This window comes from Pelophylax lessonae (assembly GCF_965119305.1).
Source record: "Pelophylax lessonae genome assembly, chromosome: 1".
Taxonomy (NCBI): Eukaryota; Metazoa; Chordata; class Amphibia; order Anura; family Ranidae; genus Pelophylax; species Pelophylax lessonae.
The window spans coordinates 231,034,326-231,056,064 of NC_138768.1; the positions used below are offsets into that span (position 1 = coordinate 231,034,326).

The following is a 21,739-nucleotide window of genomic DNA, read 5'->3' on the forward strand; positions in this document are numbered from 1 at the left end:
ATGCAATGTATGTCTTCTAACCACGATGGTAGATCTTCCAAGAGATAGATTTCCTAGCTTTTAACAGCGTTGGAATCAACGACTCTGATAAACCTCTATCCATCAGCACCTGGCGTTCAACAGCCAAGCTGTCAAAGCCAGCGAATGTAAAGCAAGATGGAAGATTGGTCCTAGGGACAGCAGATCCTCCCCGAGAGGAAGCTTTCAAGGAACATCGGCAAACAGCCTTACCAGTTTGACGTACCAAGCCCGGTGAGGCCAGTCCGGAGCCACTAAGATGACTGCAATCCCTTCTGCCTCGATCCTGCGTAGAAGTCTTGGCAGAAGCTTGAGAGGAGGGATGGTGTAAAAATCGGAGGATACTGACCCCACAGGGCCACCAGCGTGTCCCTTGCATCCGCCAGAGGATCCTGTGACTGAGCCAAAAACCTCTGCACCTTTCTGTTAAGCCGAGACGCCATCAGATCCACCTCAGGGTGGCGCACCGGGGAGACAACTGATGAAATACCTCCAGATGAAGGGACCACTCTCCTTGGTCCAACGCATGCCGACTGAGGTAATCCACCTGCCAGTTTGCCACCCGGGAATGTACAGCGGAGAGGGCTGGAACGAACCGTTCTTCCCACCTTAGAATGACGGCTACCTCCAGAGCTGCCAGCACACTTCTGGTGCCCCCCTGGTGATTGACATAAGCCACGGCCGTGGCATTGTCCGATTGAATGTGCACTGGACATCCCTGAAGACAATCTGTCTAAAGGTCCAGGCACAGTCTAATTGTTCGGAGTTCCAAAATTAAAATATTCTGTGAATGTAAACTAATTTTAGAATAGAAAAAAAACTCTAAAAGTCATGTTAATTACATGTAAAAAAAAAAAAAAAAAAGGAGGTAACTAGGATAAACCCGGTGACCCTCCGGGAACGAACACACAGTGTGGGCAAGTCTGCTCTGGGGCTGAGGCGGGTGCACGCCGGCTGGTCCTGAAAGGGGGGACCCCACAAAGGAGGCCGATATATACACCAATGGTTTCAACAACTGTAATCACACATAGCGACCAAATATTCTATGCAAAGAAAATATATATGTGTCTCTAGTGTAGTTAAATCCTGTCAAGATATTGGTGATGTGTTATATCAGCAGAGTGAAAAGAATATAATGAAATACCAAGGTGAGGAAGTGACCATAAGAAAAATGAAAAGATCAAACAAAGTGAAAACCAAAAAGTGAGAAAAAAACAAAAACCACCACAAGGGTGAATGATCTTTTCTATGTTAGTCTTGCATTTATAGATTTTGCAATTCCATAGGGAATATGTGATCTCCTGTTTATTATATGTTTCCCTCATCTTGTAACATGTAATAAATCAATTATTAGAGATTTTATTCAAGTTGGTCATTTTAGGTTTTTTTTTTTTTTTCATTTTTTTGCAACCTACCTCATTCAAAGTCCCATTATCATTATCACCCTATTTTATACAAAATGGAGATGGTATATACAATGCCAAAGACCACAGACTACTCAGATCAGTGAGCCTCCATGCAATGCTGCCAAACCTGCCAGAGAAGATGACAGCCTGTGGAGTCTTTGGATAGACTTCATGCACCTCTCAGATCAAGCGCTACACAGCATCAAAGGATGTGTGTGTGTGTGGTCTTTGGCATTATATATAATTAATTATCTCCCTTCTGTACTCTGAGCTGGATACAGGCATATTTGATAGAAGTGTGCTATATTTTAAAAAAGAATTGGGATATAGGGTTTTACTAACTTACTTTACTACAGATATAGAAATTCTTCAAAATATTACGTGTTTGCTAATAATACTGTATGAAACAATGAGATATCTTACTTGTTATATCCTTAATGAGTTCAGCAATGGATGTATGGTTGGCTAAAGATGCCCTTTCAGCCTGCATATGAGGCAGCTGGGACACAAACTGTTTGATCTCCCCCACAGTTTTTGCATTGTGTCTCCCCTAAAGCAGTCATGAAAAAAAAAAAATACAAAACTGAAAAATCTGACATGTTGCAGCAAACAAGTTATGCATTACAATTATAAAATTAAAGGAATAATCAAATGCCCATAAATTATTATCAGCAGTAATACCGGCTTTGATCTCCCCCCAATTACTTTAAAAACTGGGCTATTTGTTCCATGTCTCTTACAGTATGTACAATGACATGTTTGTACAATAAGACCAACAGGAAATATTTTCTCTGTTTGAATTGTTTAATTTCTATAAATCTGGGAAAACTGATAAATGAATATAGCAATAACAACCCATTTAGTGTAAAAGTTTTATAGCTCATGGGTTCCGATTCAGTCCATTGCAAACTGTCAGGTCAGGACAGTGAAGTCAGTCACGCTTCTATAAAACGTAATAATGTTTATTACGTAATAATAAAAGTAATAATGTAACATCCTTGGATCCATGGATAACAGTAAGAGTCCATTCACACTGCCGCAACTTGTGTGCCCTCAAGTCGCCCCAAGTCGCTTGACATAACAAAAGCAATGTTAATCAATGAGTGCCGTCTTAATTGGCACTACGGAAGTCGCTCCGACTTCTGAAAAGGGTCCTGTACTACTTTGAGGCGACTTGTATCCGACTTGTCCTATAGACTTCAATGGGAGTTGCCTCCTTCTCTTATTTGAAGTGACTTGTGATCCGACTTGTGACCCGACTTTCAATTAAAATGGTCATGAACAAGAAAAAAAAAAAGAGCATTTTCCTTATAATTTTTAGTAGCACAGGCATATGGCTTCTCTCCACCTGGGCGTTTTTGTTGCAGGCATTTATCGGGCATTTTTGGAGGCAGGAATTACTTTTTTTGGATTAAGTGTCTGGGGGGGGGGGGGGTCTAAAAAGTGTACCTGTGAAGTTTCAGCTCTGTAGCATGTCCAGAACCAGAAAAAAAAAGATCATTTTTCTTATAATTTTTAGTAGCACAGGGATATGGCTCCGTTCCACCTGGGCCTTTTTTTGCTGGCATTTATCGGGCCTCCAAAGGACGCCCAAAAAATGCCCGATAAATGCCTGCAAAAAAAAAAAAACGCCCAGGTTTTTAGTGCAACAGTACTATAAAGTACTTTATCTTTTGGCCTGACACTTTACATCCTATAAAACACTATACAAATTAATGGGAGGCTTTATGTCTCCTAAATATCCTTTTTCTTGCAACAGTACTAATCTATAAAAGCTAGCTATGGCAACAGACAATAAAAGACTGGATTTGCAGGTACAATCAGACTCCCTGCAGACATCTACGCCAATTGCATTGTTGGTTTAGCAATAAGCCCTATAGTGGCAAAGATTAAATATCACACTACCAGCTGACATTGGTTACACAATATTCAGTCAAATGCCACTAGTGGGGTTAAATATGGAGGCACTATATGTATACCAATTTAAATCACCTATTAACAGTTTACAAAAGGGAGGATGCATGTCCTGGTGTGACAAATCATCACATACAGAACCCTCGGTGACAAATTTCATATTGCAAAATATATTGGGTCAATTCTATAATCATATCTGGTAACCCAGGGTGTCATATTCTTGCCAGTACACTGGAATCACATGGCAAACTTCGTCACCAAATACTTTAATGGGTTAATGCACTGCTTTAGCTCTTAAACACAGGATTTACAGCTACCAGTGGGACTGCAACAATTCGGCGTGACTGCATTGGGCAAGTCCTGGCATGAGGGTGATAATTACTCTAAGGTGTTAAATCTCCAATTTCAGCAGGGCATCAAATCTCATTATCACTTTTTACTGATGTCTTTTGTTCAGTCTCAGTATTTGGACTGATCTAGATGATGCCATGAAAATTAACCTTTGTCACAATACAGGGATCAGTCAGCTTCTCCAGATTTTCAGTTGTTGTTTCAGGCCTGTAACCTGTCCTAATTCCATAGACCAAAACAGCAGGGTTTATATCCACACCTCATTAAACCGTTATGGACAAAACCTGTACAGTAGCTTTAGGGAAGCCATCAGTCTTTTCCCTTCCACTGTGAGATATAACAGAATAGCTGTACTGGAAAGTTACCTTAGCCATGTTCAAAAGTATTTTTTTTTTTTTTTTTATAAAAAGACAAAAACGCACACAGCATTTTTAAATCTATGTAATATATTACACTTATTTTTCCAAACAAATCAAAATGGATATTTTAAGTTCATCAAAGACTTTACCACATGCTTTAGATTAAAACCCAGGGGTATTGACATTTTTTTAAAAACTACTTGTCCAAGCAACTAAACCGGGGTCCCAATCTACTTTTTGTCCCTCATGAAAATCTACTTGTCCTGAAAAAGAAAAAAAAAAATTTAGCCAAAACTGTATTTAAATCTGAGGTGCTTTTATGGGGGCTTAATGGTGACTTAAACTTCAAATGTTTTTACCATTGCGCTGTTTATGTCCTTCTCACCTCCCTGCAGCACCGCACCTGGGGACAAGCTGGGAGGGTAGATACCTTGCAGTATGACGAGCACTGATTGGGTGTTCGTCAGGAAAGGGGAGTGTCGGGCTCTCCTAACATTCAGCAGAAGCGCATCTGCTGAGCAGGAAAATGTGGAGCCAGCCCCAATGGAAGAATAAAAATAAATAAACAAACAAACAAACCTGTTATTCCTTAAGGCTACCCTTGCACACAGAAGCACTTGAGTGGTCAGTACAAATGCATGCTGAGCAGCCAAATCAAGCGCTGATGTCCGCTACATTACAGAGAAAGGGCGTGAGAGATTGCCCTTGGGGGCAGTGCTGGACCAAGTTTGGGCTCAAGTAAGTATGAGGGGATTGGTAAGCTGCAATATATTGAATTTTTGATTTCAGGTTTAATACCACTTTACATTACATTAGCCCCTTTCATACGGACACCTCCTCTAAGCGGAATCCGCTTGCTCAGCGGGAATCCCTGCTGAGCAGGCGGATGACAGGTCCTGTCCACTCCGCTATGCAGAGTGAAAACTGACACAGTCCCGCTCTCCTCTATGGGGCAACCGGATTGAAATGGACTGCCTGTCCACTTCAATCCGATGCCATCTGATTTGATCCGCCAGACAGATGGAAAAAAGGGCCACCATCCGTCTGTTTTTGGCGGACAGGATTGGATGGCGGCGGTTGTCTACGGACATCCGCCGCTCCATAGCGTAGACTGAAGGTTCCAATCAGGTCTGCCTGAAAACTGACAGATGGACCTGATCAGACAGCCCATGTGGTCTGGCAGGGAGATGATGAAAAATTATAAAAAAAACAAAAAATAATAAATTGTTTCCATCTTTTGTGAGGGTGTGAACAGAACTGAGGCTGTTCCAACAAACCGCCCCACACTCCGTCCACTCATCATTAAGCAAAGGGTGCCAGATGAAGCCTGCAACAACTTCAGTCTCTTCTCTTGGGAAGGAGATGGGCGGGTAGTGAGCACAGGCAGGGGAAACACTCAGCGCCGTTAGTTACTGCTCATCACACCCCCAGCCACCACAAGAGGGCGCTAGTTCCCCCGATAGAAGCATCTCACTCAAGAAGGCTGCAAAGCCGCGGCCTCAATTACTGGCTGGCACGGCATCTTAGTCCGCGCACCCACAGGGGGGCACGGGGACAAGCCACCTCTTGCAGTGCAGCCCAGGCGCCAGGTCGCTAATTCTAATCGCCAATGTGACTTGGTGTCTGGGGTTTGTCGACCCCTAGTATATAGTATGCCTAAGGCAGGACTGCTCCTAATAATGCTGACATTTACACTTATGTAGTAGTTCTTGCCAGACATATAAGCTTTGAAGAGGAGAGCATTCCAAGAACCCTAAAATATGTTGGCATGTTTAATTGATATCTGAAAGCAAAAAAAAGGATACAATTTGAAAATTCTGTCTTCAGATATTTTGCATATGCACACTTCGATCTACTCAATATGAATTTCATGGAATGGTTAAACTCCAATGTTATAAATAAGTCAAAGATGTTACCTCAAAAGCAGCTGAGATAATCTTGGCCTTTTTACTGAGCACTGAACCCACAGCATTAAAGTTTTTGTCTCGGATCTCAGCATAGAGCTCCTCTGCAGAGTTTAGAAGTAGTTTCTTGGGCTCTGTAGGTAAATCCTTCCCACCTTCACCTTGTTTCTTGGGAGCAAATTTCTCTGGAGGCAATTTCACATGGCCTGTGTGAGCAAGGATATATTTCAATAAGACATTGATTAATATGCATTGTCAACATTTAAAGTCTCATAAGGACATTCTTGCGTCCCTTTTATACTGACGATTGTGTCCGCCTGTCAGTTTTTCCAGGCAGACCCAATCGGACCATCCATAGCTCTCTATGGAGTGGCGAATGTCAGCAGACGTGTGTACTGACACGCGTGGGCATCTGATCCTGTCAGTTCCCCATCCATCCGGCGGATTAGATGACAGTTGGATGGGGAACTGACAGGTGGTCAGTTTCCATCCAACCACCCCATAGAGAACAGCAGACTGTGTCCCGGTTCACTCTGCAAAGCGGAGCAGACATGGACCGGTCATCTGCCTGCTCAGCAGGGATCAGCAGAGAGATCCCCTACTGAGCAGGCAAATCTGCCTAATAAGAGTCCACCCCATATGGAAGGGGCCTACACTGTTCACTTCATAGGAAATGTTATCACTACATCCAAATGTGGCAATATACTGGCAAATGTAGACGACTACAAAAATTGGTAACATACTGGCAAAACCAAGTGACTACAATTACAACTGGGTCTTTTGTTGACACAGTCTTTGCATGTTCAGAGAGAAGGTTTCCCAAAGAAACAAAAAGTTATAAAGACTAGCAGCATTTCCTTCACAGATGATTTGGCATTCAAAGTAAACACAACTTCATCTTATTAATCATATTAATCATATTTCACTCTGAAAAGTGAGCTTACACTTTGCAAAGTGAATATTTACTTTGTAGGTTAATAGCCTATGCTTATTTAGTAAAATCAGCCTATTTGTCTGTCCTGTCTACATGTACATATAAGCAAATTCAGGAAAAAAAAAAAAAACATACCAAAACAACACTGTAAATAAGAGATATAAAAAGGAAAGAACCACCGCCCATCCTTTAAACTACCCTGTAATGAAATCACTCTATTAAGGACTTCAAACAAAAACCAAATGCTTGGAGATAAAAGAAAAAAAAAAAAAAAAAAAAAAACTTAAGATAATACCCTCACCCCGCACAGTTAGAAGTTATTTTTCTATTTGTACTACCTGAGTTGCTCAAAGTACCTGTTTTTTTTGGAGGGGACCTTTTCCCCTATATCTTCATTTCCAGCTGTCATTTTACATGTGCTGAGGCTGTGTGAAGAACAGTAGCTTCAACCTCAGCCTAAGCACTCTTTGGGTTGGGGATCAGTTCCGCTGTACATAGCCTTAGCTGGTTATCACACACACACACACGGTAAAAAATTATCCATACTATCTACAGTCTTTTTAAGTTCTCAGAGTAGGAATGACACTTACTATTATGGATGCCATACACTTCATCAATGAGCCCTTCGTAAGTTAGCTGTGTTGCCAGAGGTGTCAATAAATCCACATTGCGATCAAGCAACAAAAGTGTGTCAAATACTGGAGTTATTTGGTTGTGGCTCCCTCCCAGTTCTCGCTTCATTCTGATCATCATGTTTGCAACATGCTGCAAGAAGACCACTTAATTATAAATCCTGCTGGTGAATGAACGCAATCAGTGTATCAAAGTGAAATCAAATAAAGGCATCAACAACCTTTATCTGGGAATAACCTTTACAAAAGGCATAACAAACTAAAATGATTGTCCTTGTTATTCTAGAATAGTTAAAGAATTTATATACCCAGGAACTAAATGTAATTCAATGCAGATTCATTTTTAAATCAGACTGTTTTATTAAACCTTTTATAATCTACAGTACACAAATAAATAAATGCCCCATTTCCCCCCCATCCCCGGAATGTCTGTTAGTTGTACAACTGAGGTATACAACCATTGACAATCAAGGTTCCACTTGAGGAAAGTGATCAAAACTAAGAACATTCCTGTCGATTACTTATCAGAAACAGAATCACTCCCATAAGAGTAGTATTATCATGCCAGATACTGGTTGTCAACAATACAGGCACTAAAACTGTATCCAAGACATTGTGTAGCCATATATCTCAATACAGCTAAAATTCTCCATACAAATGAGACATATTCGATAATATCTTGCTCAGTAATCTATGCAAAAGTAATATGGGGGGGGGCAGACCCCGTGGTGGTAAAAAGGATAGTAAAATTTCTGCCGGTATCTACAGAGAACAGTACTGCTGCAGGCCTCAAAAGATTAAAGATATTGAAAAGCAGCATTTTTTTTTTTTATATCTTAATGCATTCTATGCATTGAGATAAAAACCCTTCTGTGTGTAACAGCCCCCCCTATAATACCTGAGCCCATCTTTATCCAACGATGTTGCAGGAGTTTCTCAGCTCCCCGAGACCCCCTTCCTCATTGACTGAGACAGCAACAGTAACTATTTGATTGGCTCCTGCTGCTGTCAAAGTCAGTCAGTCAGGAGAAAGAGGGGGCAGGGCCAGGTCACCGCTCTGTGTCTGAATGGACACAGTGAGCTGTGACTTCACTCGGGTGCCCCCATAGCAAGCTGCTTGCTATGGGGGCACTCAACAGGAGGGAGGGACCAGGAGCACAAAAGAGGGACCCAAGAAGAGGAGGAACCAACTGCACAGAGGAGGTAAGTAACAGGTTTATTTTATTTATTTTTTAACGAGACTTTAGGCTCCATGTACACGGGACGCTGGAAATGGCCGTTTAGGAGCAGTTGGGCGTTTTTTTCAGAAGTCCCTGAACGCAGCTCCATGTTATCTTATCTGTCCATGTACACATGGTAGTTTACAGTCATTTGCAGGCAGTTGCGTTCAGGGACTTTTTTTAGAACGCAATTATATTGCGTTCGAACGTGTGTTTCCCGACGTTTCAAACGCAGGAACGCGGCCGAACGTGACTAAACGTGACTGAACGTGATGAACCTACGTTCAGCCACGTTATACGTTTTTTTTCTTCCATTCAAAATCAATGGTTCCCTATGGGAGCCTATTGATTTGAATGGAAGTCGCACCGCAAGTCGGATCCGACTTGCGGCGCGACCTGCACTGTGAGAATCTTGAGGGGGAACTCCACGCCAAAAATGGGAAAAAAAACTGCGTGGGGTTCCCCCCCCAGGTTCCAAACCAGGCCCTACGGGTCCGAAATGGAATTTGAGGGTAGCCCCACGCCGAAAAAACGGCGTGGGGTCCCCCCCCAAAATCCATACCAGACCCTTATCCGAGCGTGCAGCCCGGCAGGCCAGGAAAGGGGAGGGGACGAGCGAGCGGCCCCACCCCCCTGGACCACACCAGGCCACATGCCCTCAACATGGGGGGGGTGTTGGTGCTTTGGGGCAGGGGGAGCTCTGCACCCCCCACCTCAAAGCACCCTGCCCCCATGTTGATGAGGACAAGGGCCTCATCCCCACAACCCTGGCCGGTGGTTGTGGGGGTCTGCGGGCAGGGGGCTGATCGGAATCTGGAAGCCCCCCTTTAACAAGGGGGCCCCCCCAGATCCCGGACCCCCTCCCTATGTGAATGGGTATTGGGGTACACTGTACCCCTACCCATTCACCCCATAAAAGATAGTGTATGTAAATAATGACAGGAGACGTTTTGGAAAGTTTTATTAAAAATCTTCATCCGGCTCTTCGGGGTCTTCTGCTCTTTTGCTGTCCGCCCTTCTGCTGTCCTCTCTTCTTGTCTTCTCCTCTCCGGGGGTCTTCTGCTGTCTTCTCTCCGTGGGGTCTTCGGCTCTTTTGCTGTCCGCCCTTCTGCTGTCCTCTCCTCTCCGGGGGTCTTCTGCTGTCTTCTCTCGTGGGGTCTTCGGCTCTTTTGCTGTCCGCCCTTCTGATGTCCTCTCTTCTTGTCTTCTCCTCTCCGGTCTTCTGCTCTTGTGCTGTCGGCTGTCGGCTCTCCTTCTTCCTCCGGTCCTCCTCCGACGACGTCTCCAGCGATTATGCCGGCCTCTGGTCTCTGCAGCTTATTATATAGCCATTAGGGGCGTGGCCGCCAGGTGACGTCATCGGGAGACCACGCCCCTTGTGTCACATGTGACGTCACATGTGACACAAGGGGCGTGGTCTCCCGATGACGTCACCTGGCGGCCACGCCCCTAATGGCTATATAATAAGCTGCAGAGACCAGAGGCCGGCATAATCGCTGGAGACGTCGTCGGAGGAGGACCGGAGGAAGAAGGAGAGCCGACAGCCGACAGCACAAGAGCAGAAGACCGGAGAGGAGAAGACAAGAAGAGAGGACATCAGAAGGGCGGACAGCAAAAGAGCCGAAGACCCCACGAGAGAAGACAGCAGAAGACCCCCGGAGAGGAGAGGACAGCAGAAGGGCGGACAGCAAAAGAGCCGAAGACCCCACGGAGAGAAGACAGCAGAAGACCCCCGGAGAGGAGAAGACAAGAAGAGAGGACAGCAGAAGGGCGGACAGCAAAAGAGCAGAAGACCCCCGGAGAGGAGAAGACCCCGAAGAGCCGGATGAAGATTTTTAATAAAACTTTCCAAAACGTCTCCTGTCATTATTTACATACACTATCTTTTATGGGGTGAATGGGTAGGGGTACAGTGTACCCCAATACCCATTCACATAGGGAGGGGGTCCGGGATCTGGGGGGGCCCCCTTGTTAAAGGGGGCTTCCAGATTCCGATCAGCCCCCTGCCCGCAGACCCCCACAACCACCGGCCAGGGTTGTGGGGATGAGGCCCTTGTCCTCATCAACATGGGGGCAGGGTGCTTTGAGGTGGGGGGTGCAGAGCTCCCCCTGCCCCAAAGCACCAACACCCCCCCCATGTTGAGGGCATGTGGCCTGGTGTGGTCCAGGGGGGGTGGGGCCGCTCGCTCGTCCCCTCCCCTTTCCTGGCCTGCCGGGCTGCACGCTCGGATAAGGGTCTGGTATGGATTTTGGGGGGGACCCCACGCCGTTTTTTTGGCGTGGGGCTACCCTCAAATTCCATTCCGGACCCGAAGGGCCTGGTTTGGAACCTGGGGGGGAACCCCACGCAGTTTTTTTTTCCCATTTTTGGCGTGGAGTTCCCCCTCAAGATTCTCACAGTGCAGGTCGCGCCGCAAGTCGGATCCGACTTGCGGTGCGACTTCCATTCAAATCAATAGGCTCCCATAGGGAACCATTGATTTTGAATGGAGGCAGAAAAACGCTGCTAAAAGCAACGTGGCCAAACGTGCAATAACGCAAATGGAAAAAGCTACTGAAAGCACGTTTAACAGCTGCTTTTTCCCGGCGTCAGAAATAGCTTTGCAGGACGTTTTTTCTAACGTCCCGTGTACATGGAGCCTTAAAATCACTTTAAAGTATAACAAAAGGCAAAATATTTATTTTTAAAAGTTGTTATTGCTGTCTGTGCCCCGGAGATTCTCCCTCTTTATTTGTCCTGTTTTATTCCATTATCATTGAAAGGAAGAGAAAATCCCAAATTTTGGGTTGTACCCAGAAAAGTAATAGAGCGGAAATCTTCCAATGGGGAAACAAGTTCTAGTGACCTGGGGGTCCCCAAAGAATTCCCTTAATATGCAGGGATTGAAGGGAAATATACACAATGGGACACAGATGGCGAAAACAAAAATCTGACAGGGGTTGACCCTCCCTTGAGTCCAAAATGTTTATAAAGTTTTGCCTGTAGTTCTACTTTAAATACTTGTATATAAGATTATGATCTAGGTGCACAGGAAGGTCTATTCCCCAGAGAGAGAGGGGAAAAAAAAACTGTTCATTCTTTAGGTTCTCCTCTTACATTCAATACAGGAGTATAGCCCAATTAAAAGCTCCCTGTGTGAATAAACCCTGCCCATGTTAAAGCATGGCTAAGACTTACCCTGGCACTCTCTCCTTTACCACAGATTTGTGGAATGGTTCCATATAATGCCTGCAGAGTGGTGAGCCCTTTAGCTGCATGATAAAGAGTGGTCTGGTCATTCTCCAAGTAACATTCCTGGTAAAATGAGTGAAAGAGCACAAATACTGTTACAGGGCATCAAAAAAAAAAAAAATATTTTGCCAGTAATTGGCCCATGTGGATCAACCATCTACAGGTACAGGTGAAGTAGGCCAATCCAACCTTCATTTTATATAGAGAAATCTGCTATACCCTATCTATCTACACAGTTACCAATAATCTGCTTGTATTATTATGACTGTATTAGAAGCCAACCTGAGGAACAATACAAACAGATTATAAATAAAAATATATCATTTACACACTGCTCTTCATAAGAGGGTTTTTCTGTCCAAAGCTGTTCATATTTTTATTTTACATAAGACAGTAAAAAAACAGTACAACACTACGACATGGCCCTGTATTCTATTGATCATATTGCTAGAGAATCCTTAGTTCTAAGCACTGAAAAAAACACACGCAACACTCAACCTAAACACTAAAAGAACACCTACACATTTATACTATACCCTAAAAGGAGAAAATATGGGGGGGATCAAAAAAAAATAAATAAAAAACAAAACATATACATACTCACCTCCCAGCTGCAGCGGTCCACCGCCCGCTTGAAAACTGAGTGATCATGGCCTCCCATCACCCAGTTCTTGATCCACTTTGAGCAGAGAGCGGCGACTGTCAGTCACTGGCTCTCTTCTCAGCCCTCCAGTGCTCACTAGAGCACTGGGCTGTGGAGGAGGTGGGAGTGGCTGGGTCAGGCTCTCAGCAGCGTGCCAAGAGCCCAAGCCAACTGCTGGTAAGGCATCTGGGTGGATCCAGACATTATTGTCGGAGTCCTTCCAGAGCCTAGACTGGCACTGCAATGTTAGCTGACGGTGAGCTTTAGCAAGTAAGTGCACTCCTGTGATCCAAAAGAGAGGTATGGCTAAAAATGCTTTGGCCATAATTCTGTTTTAAAGTGTCATGAAACCAATTTTAGCGACTTTATATGCAACATTAAAAAATAATACCATTAGCAGCAATAATCTCTAGCAGACATAAAGTTCCCAAATACAGTTTTTACAATGCGATATAAAATGATCACGTGACATAAACCAGTTTCTGCCCACTAGAGTGTTTGGCTGAATCCTGCAGACATCACGCCCAGAAATTACTCATGTATTCCGATTCAGAACTGCCTATAGGAGCTGCTGCATGTCATACTCGGCCTGCATGAGACCCACACCTCAGGCCTCAGTGTATGTTACGTATTGTGGCTGAAGAATAAAGCCTCCATTAATCGGTCCTGCTGGAGTTTTTCCCACAAGCACACACAGATGATCATGTGGATGGAGAACCTGGGAGAGGGAGCTGATGCCATTCATCCTACCACTCAGGCTGATGAAGAGTCATGTGGGACAGCTTTCAGAGGAGAGGATGGGAAAAGCTTTCTCTCTGGAAACTAGAGGAGCATGCGCACTGACAGTGGGCAAAGTAATAACCAGAGGATCAACTGCTACTGCGTTGCCACTGACAATAGGGAAGCCCATGGAATGGAAACAGTAGCATCAACCAGTTATTTACAAACAATGGCAAGTTCAATTTTTTAGGCCCCTTTCACACTTGTGCGACTTGTCATGCAATTTGTGATTGCAAAATCGCATGACAAGTTGTTCTCAATTATTTCCAATGAGCCCCATTCATATCTGCACTACTTTTGCCATGATTTTGATGCGTTTTGAGGAAAAGACAGTATAAGCCCAGTCAAACTCGCGTCAAAATCGCACGACTTTGAAGTCGCACAAGTGTGAAAGGGGCGTAAAAAGCTTCTGCATTAAGGTTTAGAAAACAATATTAAAGAAATGTACACTGAAAACATCCTGAGTTTAATGACACTTTAAAGTGGTATTCTTATCCTAACTTGTTTTAGCTAGACTTCAGCTGGCCATACCTGGTTCCCAAATGGAGGAAGATGGAGAAATCCCTTCACTCCCTTCCTCTTCCCCAGCCGGGACATTGTATTGTGACAGTGTATTCACCTGATTGGCTTCAGCAGCTGATCGATAGAACATTTTTCAACTTGTCCCTTTGACAGAAGTTGGTGAAATAAACGACTTCTATCAAGTGTGGGAGAGCAGAAAGTTATCGGATTTCAAATTTTGACCTGTGCAAGACCGGCTTTACACCCCAATGATGCCAAAAGATATTGGCTCTGTGTGTGCCGCTGGTTACTGATATAATATCGCCACATAATGGCAAACTGAACATAAAAAAACCACTAACACAATAGAATATGCCCTGAAAGTGCACAAGTTCAACTTAAAATAGAGCTTTGCTGTTTGGATTACTTGAATTGTTTCTGTATGTCTTAATACCTTCCTTATTATGTTGTGTGTAAAGTTCCCCAAATGAAGTGGTGTTTAAACTAAAAAGTTCATAAAAATTATCGGATTAAAAAAAAAAAAATATATATATATAGGGCTTTGCTCATCCTAACAGGCCAATATGACACAGCTAAACAAGGATGCAATTCAAACAGCAGGCAACCAAAGGCATGTCAGGATTTTGACAAATCCCACGATTCAGCATAAATTCCCACACAGCAGACATCATATATCAGTTTTTTTTGCTCATAGTACATTGTGCACAGTACAAATCCTCCTATCAATCAGAACAATGCGTTATACAGGACTTTAAAGCAAAATTAGTTTGGGAAATATATATAAATATATCTAGCTTTGGAAAAGCCTTACCAAATGATATTCATAGGGACTCCTTAGTATGGCAACTATGCTTGGTTGTACATCGAGATTAAGTTAAATAAATGCAAGCATTTTTACATTATACATTTTGTTATGCTTTGTACTTCTAAATTGTTCATACAGTATGTACTGTTTAACAAACATTTAACTAACCTTGAAAGCATTATCAGATTCCATAGACAACAGATCTCCATCAAAAGGAATCAAGTTTAGACGATATTCTTCCCGATGGAAAAAAGATCCAAGAACCCCCAGATCTTTCAGTCGCTGTTCACACAGCAAGCTACGGCGAGGGACAAAAAAGATGTGAAAGTCCCGTTGTGGAAATCGACCTTTTTCTTCCCTACAAAAAAGAATTGATGGAAGGCATATTTTAATCCTTGTCAAAGCAGATAGTTCCTTCTATTTTAAATGACTGAGATGCTTTAAAAAATAAATCCTAACTAACCCCACACTGTGTAGATGACACTCTACGAATACCTGTACTTACAGTGCCTTGCGAAAGTATTCGGCCCCCTTGAACTTTGACCTTTTGCCACATTTCAGGCTTCAAACATAAAGATATAAAACTGTAATTTTTTGTGAAGAATCAACAACAAGTGGGACACAATCATGAAGTGGAACGAAATTTATTGGATATTTCAAACTTTGTTTACAAATAAAAAAACTTAAAAAAAAAATTGGGCATGCAAAATTATTCAGCCCCCTTAAGTTAATACTTTGTGGCGCCACCTTTTGCTGCGATTACAGCTGTAAGTCGCTTGGGGTATGTCTCGATCAGTTTTGCACATCGAGAGACTGAAATTTTTGCCCATTCCTCCTTGCAAAACAGCTCGAGCTCAGTGAGGTTGGATGGAGAGCGTTTGTGAGCAGCAGTTTTCAGTTCTTTCCACAGATTCTCGATTGGATTCAGGTCTGGACTTTGACTTGGCCATTCTAACACCTGGATATGTTTATTTGTGAACCATTCCATTGTAGATTTTGCTTTATGTTTTGCATCATTGTCTTGTTGGAAGACAAATCTCCGTCCCAGTCTCAGGTCTTTTGCAGACTCCATCAGGTTTTCTTCCAGAATGGTCCTGTATTTGGCTCCATCCATCTTCCCATCAATTTTAACCATCTTCCCTGTCCCTGCTGAAGAAAAGCAGGCCCAAACCAGGATGCTGCCACCACCATGTTTGACAGTGGGGATGGTGTGTTCAGGGTGATGAGCTGTGTTGCTTTTTCTCCAAACATAACGTTTTGCATTGTTGCCAAAAAGTTTGATTTTGGTTTCATCTGACCAGAGCACCTTCTTCCACATGTTTGGTGTGTCTCCCAGGTGGCTTGTGGCAAACTTTAAACAACACTTTTTATGGATATCTTTAAGAAATGGTTTCTTCTTGCCATTCTTCCATAAAGGCCAGATTTGTGCAGTATACGACTGATTGTTGTCCTATGGACAGAGTCTCCCACCTCAGCTGTAGATCTCTGCAGTTCATCCAGAGTGATCATGGGCCTCTTGGCTGCATCTCTGATCAGTCTTCTCCTTGTATGAGCTGAAAGTTTGGAGGGACGGCCAGGTCTTCGTAGATTTGCAGTGGTCTGATACTCCTTCCATTTCAATATTATCGCTTGCACAGTGCTCCTTGGGATGTTTAAAGCTTGGGAAATCTTTTTGCATCCAAATCCAGCTTTAAACTTCTCCACAACAGTAACTCAGACCTGCCTGGTGTGTTCCTTGTTCTTCATGATGCTCTCTGCGCTTTAAATGGACCTCTGAGACTATCACAGTGCAGGTGCATTTATACGGAGACTTGATTACACACAGGTGGATTCTATTTATCAGCATTAGTCATTTAGGTCAACATTGGATCATTCAGAGATCCTCACTGTACTTCTGGAGAGAGTTTGCTGCACTGAAAGTAAAGGGGCTGAATAATTTTGCACGCCCAATTTTTCAGCTTTTTATTTGTTAAAGTTTGAAATATCCAATAAATTTCGTTCCACTTCATGATTGTGTCCCACTTGTTGATTCTTCACAGAAAATTACAGTTTTATATCTTTATGTTTGAAGCCTGAAATGTGGCAAAAGGGCGAAAGGTTCAAGGGGGCCGAATACTTTCGCAAGGCACTGTATATTCCACACTCATGTCCATTGCTTCATGAGCACATACTGTAGCCAGTCTGTGGGAGCCAGGATTGCTGTTGGTTGGTAGGGGGATCAAAAACTTATTTTGCTCACTGAACTGCAACTCATTTCATAAAACATTTGTATCATGAGTTCTTTCTGGATTTTTGGTTGGTATTCTGTCTCTATTATTTAAAACACACCTATAATAAAAGATTATGGACCCTTAACTTCTTTGTAAGTGGGCAAACTTATAAAATCTGCAAGGGATCAAAAAAAAAAAAAAAAATTCCCCGCTGTACCTGGAAGTGCTTGGACTTTTAACCAGCAGTGCATTGCAGGCAACTAGAAGTGAGGTAGTATAGGTAAATCATAAGTCAAAAACATTTTTAGACAGAGTGGGTAAAGGTAAAATCTCGTCAACTTTTTTTGTCTTATTTAAGAGCTTTTTCTTTACTTCCTTTCTCAGAGACACACCAAGAAGTAAAAGTAAATCTCTTCAAATTAAAGTAAATCTCTCAGACAGTAGGCACTGCAACAAGCATCCCTATTAAAAGATTTCCATCTCCCTTGCCGATGGCCAGTGGCATATCGCTTATATACACCCTACTTGGCGAAAAGTACGCATTCACCAAGACCCCCCCCTCTCACTAAATGGGAACAGGATTTAGGGGTTACATTCACTCCGTCTCAGTGGAAGCCAGCACTGACATCGGGCTATAAAGCCACACTTAGCGCATCACTTAGGGAACTGCACTTGAAACTAACCCTCAGGTGGTACCTCACACCGTCCATGATTGCGCGATTTGCCCCCACAACCCCTCCCACCTGTTGGGAGAGGCTGTGGGCACGCTTATACACATTATGTGGGCATGCCCCCCCATATTCACCCTATGGGAAGATGTGTTCGACTTGATCTCTAAGATTTTAGGAATTCCAATCCCTCCGTCCCCTGAACTGGCTCTACTGAACCTATCAATCGAACGCATTTCGTCGCAATCCCGTAAAATGGTAATAAATATACTCCTAGCTACTAGAATTAACATTACCAGAAAATGGAAAGACAAACAACCCCCCTCCCTCCTGGAGATTGTCAACACTACCCAAACTAACAGCACCTTTGAACTGCTTATGACCCCAACCCATGAGCTCTATCAAAGGGAGAAATCTAAATGGCAACAATGGATATATTAGTATAATAATAAGTGCTTCCCCAACTGATCTCATCTGAGAATGTCAATCCCTGCAATTGCAGGTTTAAACACTAGATGGCCATAGTGTACATCCTGGAGGTCAATCTGTATTTTGTGAAACTCATTGTGGGCAATACCATCTGGTGCCGCTAGAGGGCATTACATGCATTCGTCATTCCATATATGTGAAATCAATGTACTGTTTTCTTGGCTTGATCCTGCTGTACATACTGTTCAAATACTGCTGATATTGGTTATGTTTACTTGCTGCACTGTGATTATTATTACCTGCTTGTTTCTATATTCCTGTTTGTTTGAAAAACTTGCAATAAAAAAAAAATTCCTCTCCACTTCTACTGCTGTGACAACTCGCTTTTAATGGTGAGGGTAAATCTCCCCAGCAAAGAAAATCTAGAGAAAAAACTAAATTTAGGGGGATCTAACCATTCCACAAACTAGAACTAAAAAATAATATAACCTGTAATAACAAAAACACCACAGTGTGCCTTTTACACAGTACAGAAGGTTAGTTGAGACTTTGCTGCTATTCCATGGGTTTCTTTCAAATTATAGCAAGTAGAAATCATACAGCATCTAAAGGTGTCTAGGCCATTTACAGTGCCTTGCAAAAGTATTCACCCCCCTTGAATTTTTATATACTTTTGTTACATTACAGCCTTAAGTACAATGTTTTGTTAATCTGAATTTTATGTGATGGATCAGAACACAATAGTCCAAGCCGGTGAAGTGAAATGAGGAAAATATACATAAAACATTTTTTAGAAATAAAAAATTAAAAATTGGCACGTGCGTAAGTATTCACCCTCTTTGTGATGAAGCCTATAAAAAGCTCTGGTGCAACCAATTACCTTCAGAAGTCACATAATTTGTGAAATGATGTCCACCTGTGTGTAATCCAAGTGTCACATGATCTGTCACTACATATACACACCTTTTTTGAAAGGCCCCAGAGGCTGCAACACCTAAGCAAGAGGCACCACTAACCAAACACTGCCATGAAGACCAAGGAACTCTCCAAACAAGTAAGGGACAATGTTGTTTAGAAGTAAAAGTCAGGGTTAGGTTATAAAAAAATATCCAAATCTTTGATGATCCCCAGGAGCAACATCAAATCTATCATAACCAAATGGAAAGAACATGGCACAACAGCAAACCTGCCAAGAGACGGCCGCCCACCAAAACTCACGGTCGGGCAAGAAGGGCATTAAATCAGAGAGGCAGCACAGAGACCTAAGGTAACCCTGGAGGAGCTGCAGAGTCACACAGCAGAGACTGGAGTATCTGTACATAGGGGGTCAATAAGCCATACACTCCATAGAGTTGGGCTTTATGGCAGAGTGGCCAGAAGAAAGCCATTACTTTCAGCAAAAAACAAAATGGCACGTTTTGAGTTAGCAAAAGGGTACGTGGGAGGAAGATGCTCTGGTCTGATGAGACTAAAATTGAACTTTTCGGCCATCAAAGAAAACGCTATGTCTGGCACAAACCCAACACATCACCCTAAGAACACCATCCCCACAGGGAAACATGGTAGTGGCAGCATCATACTGTACGGATGTTTTTCAGCAGCCGGGACTGGGAAACTGGACAGAGTTGAGGGGAAAATGGATGGTGCTAAATATAGGGATATTGTTGAGCAAAACCTGTACCACTCTGTGCGTGATTTGAGGCTAGGATGGAGGTTCACCTTCCAGCAGGACAATGACCCAAACACACTGCTAAAGCAACACTTGAGTGGTTTAAGGGGAAACCTGTAAGGGCTCTTTCACACAGTCCGCCTCCGTAGGCGGATCTGTGCTGCTCAGCGGGGATCGATCCGCGATCCCCGCTGAGCTGGTGGATGACAGCTCCGTCTCCGCTTGCAGTGCGGAGAGGGAGGTGTCACAGCCCCCGCTGCTCTCTATGGGAAATCGGATGAGAGCGGACCGCCTGTCCGCTCTCATCCGATCCCCAGGATGGATGGAAAATAGGGTTTCCATCCGTCCGGATTTCACGGACAGGATCGGATGCGGATGGCAGCGGACATGTCACCGCTGACATCCGCTGCTCCATAGGGCTGAATGGGGCATCCGATCAGATCCGCCTAAAAAAACTGACAGGTGGATCTGATCGGACCGCCCGTGTGAAAGAGCCCTAAAGGTGTTGGAATGGCCTAGTCAAAGCCCAGACCTCAATCCAATAGAAAATCTGTGGTCAGACAAAGATTGCTGCTCACAAGCACAAACCATGCAACTTGAAGGAGCTGCAGCAGTTTTGCAAGGAGGAACCGGCAGAAATCCCAGTGGTAAGATGTGGCAAGCTCATAGAGACTTATCCAAAGCGACTTGGAGCTGTGATTGCCAAAAAAGGAGGCTCTACAAAGTATTGACTTTAGGGGGGTGAATAGTTATGCACATGGACTTTTTCTGTTATTTTGTCCTATTTGTTGTTTGCTTAATAAAAAAAAAAAAAAAAACACCATCTTCACAGTTATGGGCATGTTCTGTAAATTAAATGAGGCTCAAACAATCCATGTTAATTCCAGGTAGTGAGGCAACAAAATACGAAAAATGCCAAGGAGAGTGAATACTTTTGCAAGGCACTGTATATGTGTTCCAGCTAACTCCATTACCAGTGTCATGACAGCAAATTGATATTTTAGTATACAAACCTCCGAATGTTCTCCGCGATAATGTCCATGAGTTCAAGTCTAGGCCTGACAAAAAATATGATATTTTTAACATCAGATGGTGGCAAGGGCCCCAACTTAAGTGTAAACATTTTTTCAACTTCATGTTCCTGAAAAGGGAAAAAATAAACATGGTTTAATAAAAAGTTAAAAAGGCATAGGCAGCACTACAAAATAATAAAAGTGAAAAATACCTTTAAAAGTGAATATTGTGCAATTAATCCAAAAGGCCCTGTCAGATATTCATCCCAGACAATAGCCTGAAAAAAAAAAAAATCAAGTCAAACGCTGTGAGGTAGCTCCTAGGGGGAGGGGGGGGGGGGGGTTACAAAAAAAAAAAAAAAAAATTATTGCAGAGTGCAGGCACACCTTCAAGGGTATATGTAGCACTGGATGACAACCCCAACAGTACAGATGTGGCAAAAATAATTGATACCCCCTCCCTCCATTGGTCATGAAATAAACTGTAATTATAACCCATCTTTCTTTTTTTTTTTTATTCATGCTCCAAAAGAGAAAGACGCTCATGAGCATTTTAATAAATCCCTACTCTTTTCTGCTGCTATGGCCCTTAAAACAGCTTGGGCCAGATTAAAAAATTCCTGCCACTTGTTCCAATAACTTTACTGACATATCTGACAGATTCTGGTAGTTCTTAATACAAAGTGGTGCTATTAAAGCAAAACTTTACTCTAAAGGGGAAGTTCTACTTTCTGTCCTCTTCTCCCCCTCCTTTTTTTTTTGGGGGGGGGGGGGGTGTACCTGGATTTGTTAGGGACCGCTTCCACTTTCGCTAGGCAATTCCACTGGCAGTTCGGCACTGCAGATGACATGGCTCCCCAAATCATCGCTGACTGTGGAAAATTTTGCATTTCATTTGGAAATCAAAGTCCCGGAGTCTAGAGGAAGAGAGGAGAGGCACAGAATCCAAGTTGCATGAGGTCCAGTGTGAAGTATCCACAATCCATGATGATTTGGGGAGCCATGTCATCTGCTGGTGTTGGTCCATTGT

At 43.2% G+C, this 21,739-nt stretch overlaps 1 protein-coding gene across 1 annotated transcript in view; it reads right to left on the reverse strand.

Annotated features, from left to right (window-relative positions):
• LOC309544739 (uncharacterized protein) overlaps positions 1–21,739 on the reverse strand; it is a 368,721-nt gene that overhangs the window by 14,157 nt on the left and 332,825 nt on the right. The window contains exons 30-36 of the mRNA XM_082243716.1: positions 20,922–20,987; positions 20,710–20,837; positions 14,889–15,078; positions 11,917–12,033; positions 7,477–7,651; positions 5,965–6,158; positions 1,848–1,974 (exon numbers count right to left, since the gene is read on the reverse strand). Of these exons, the coding sequence (XP_082099842.1) occupies positions 1,848–1,974; positions 5,965–6,158; positions 7,477–7,651; positions 11,917–12,033; positions 14,889–15,078; positions 20,710–20,837; positions 20,922–20,987 (997 nt within the window). The remainder of the gene's footprint in view (positions 1–1,847; positions 1,975–5,964; positions 6,159–7,476; positions 7,652–11,916; positions 12,034–14,888; positions 15,079–20,709; positions 20,838–20,921; positions 20,988–21,739) is intronic.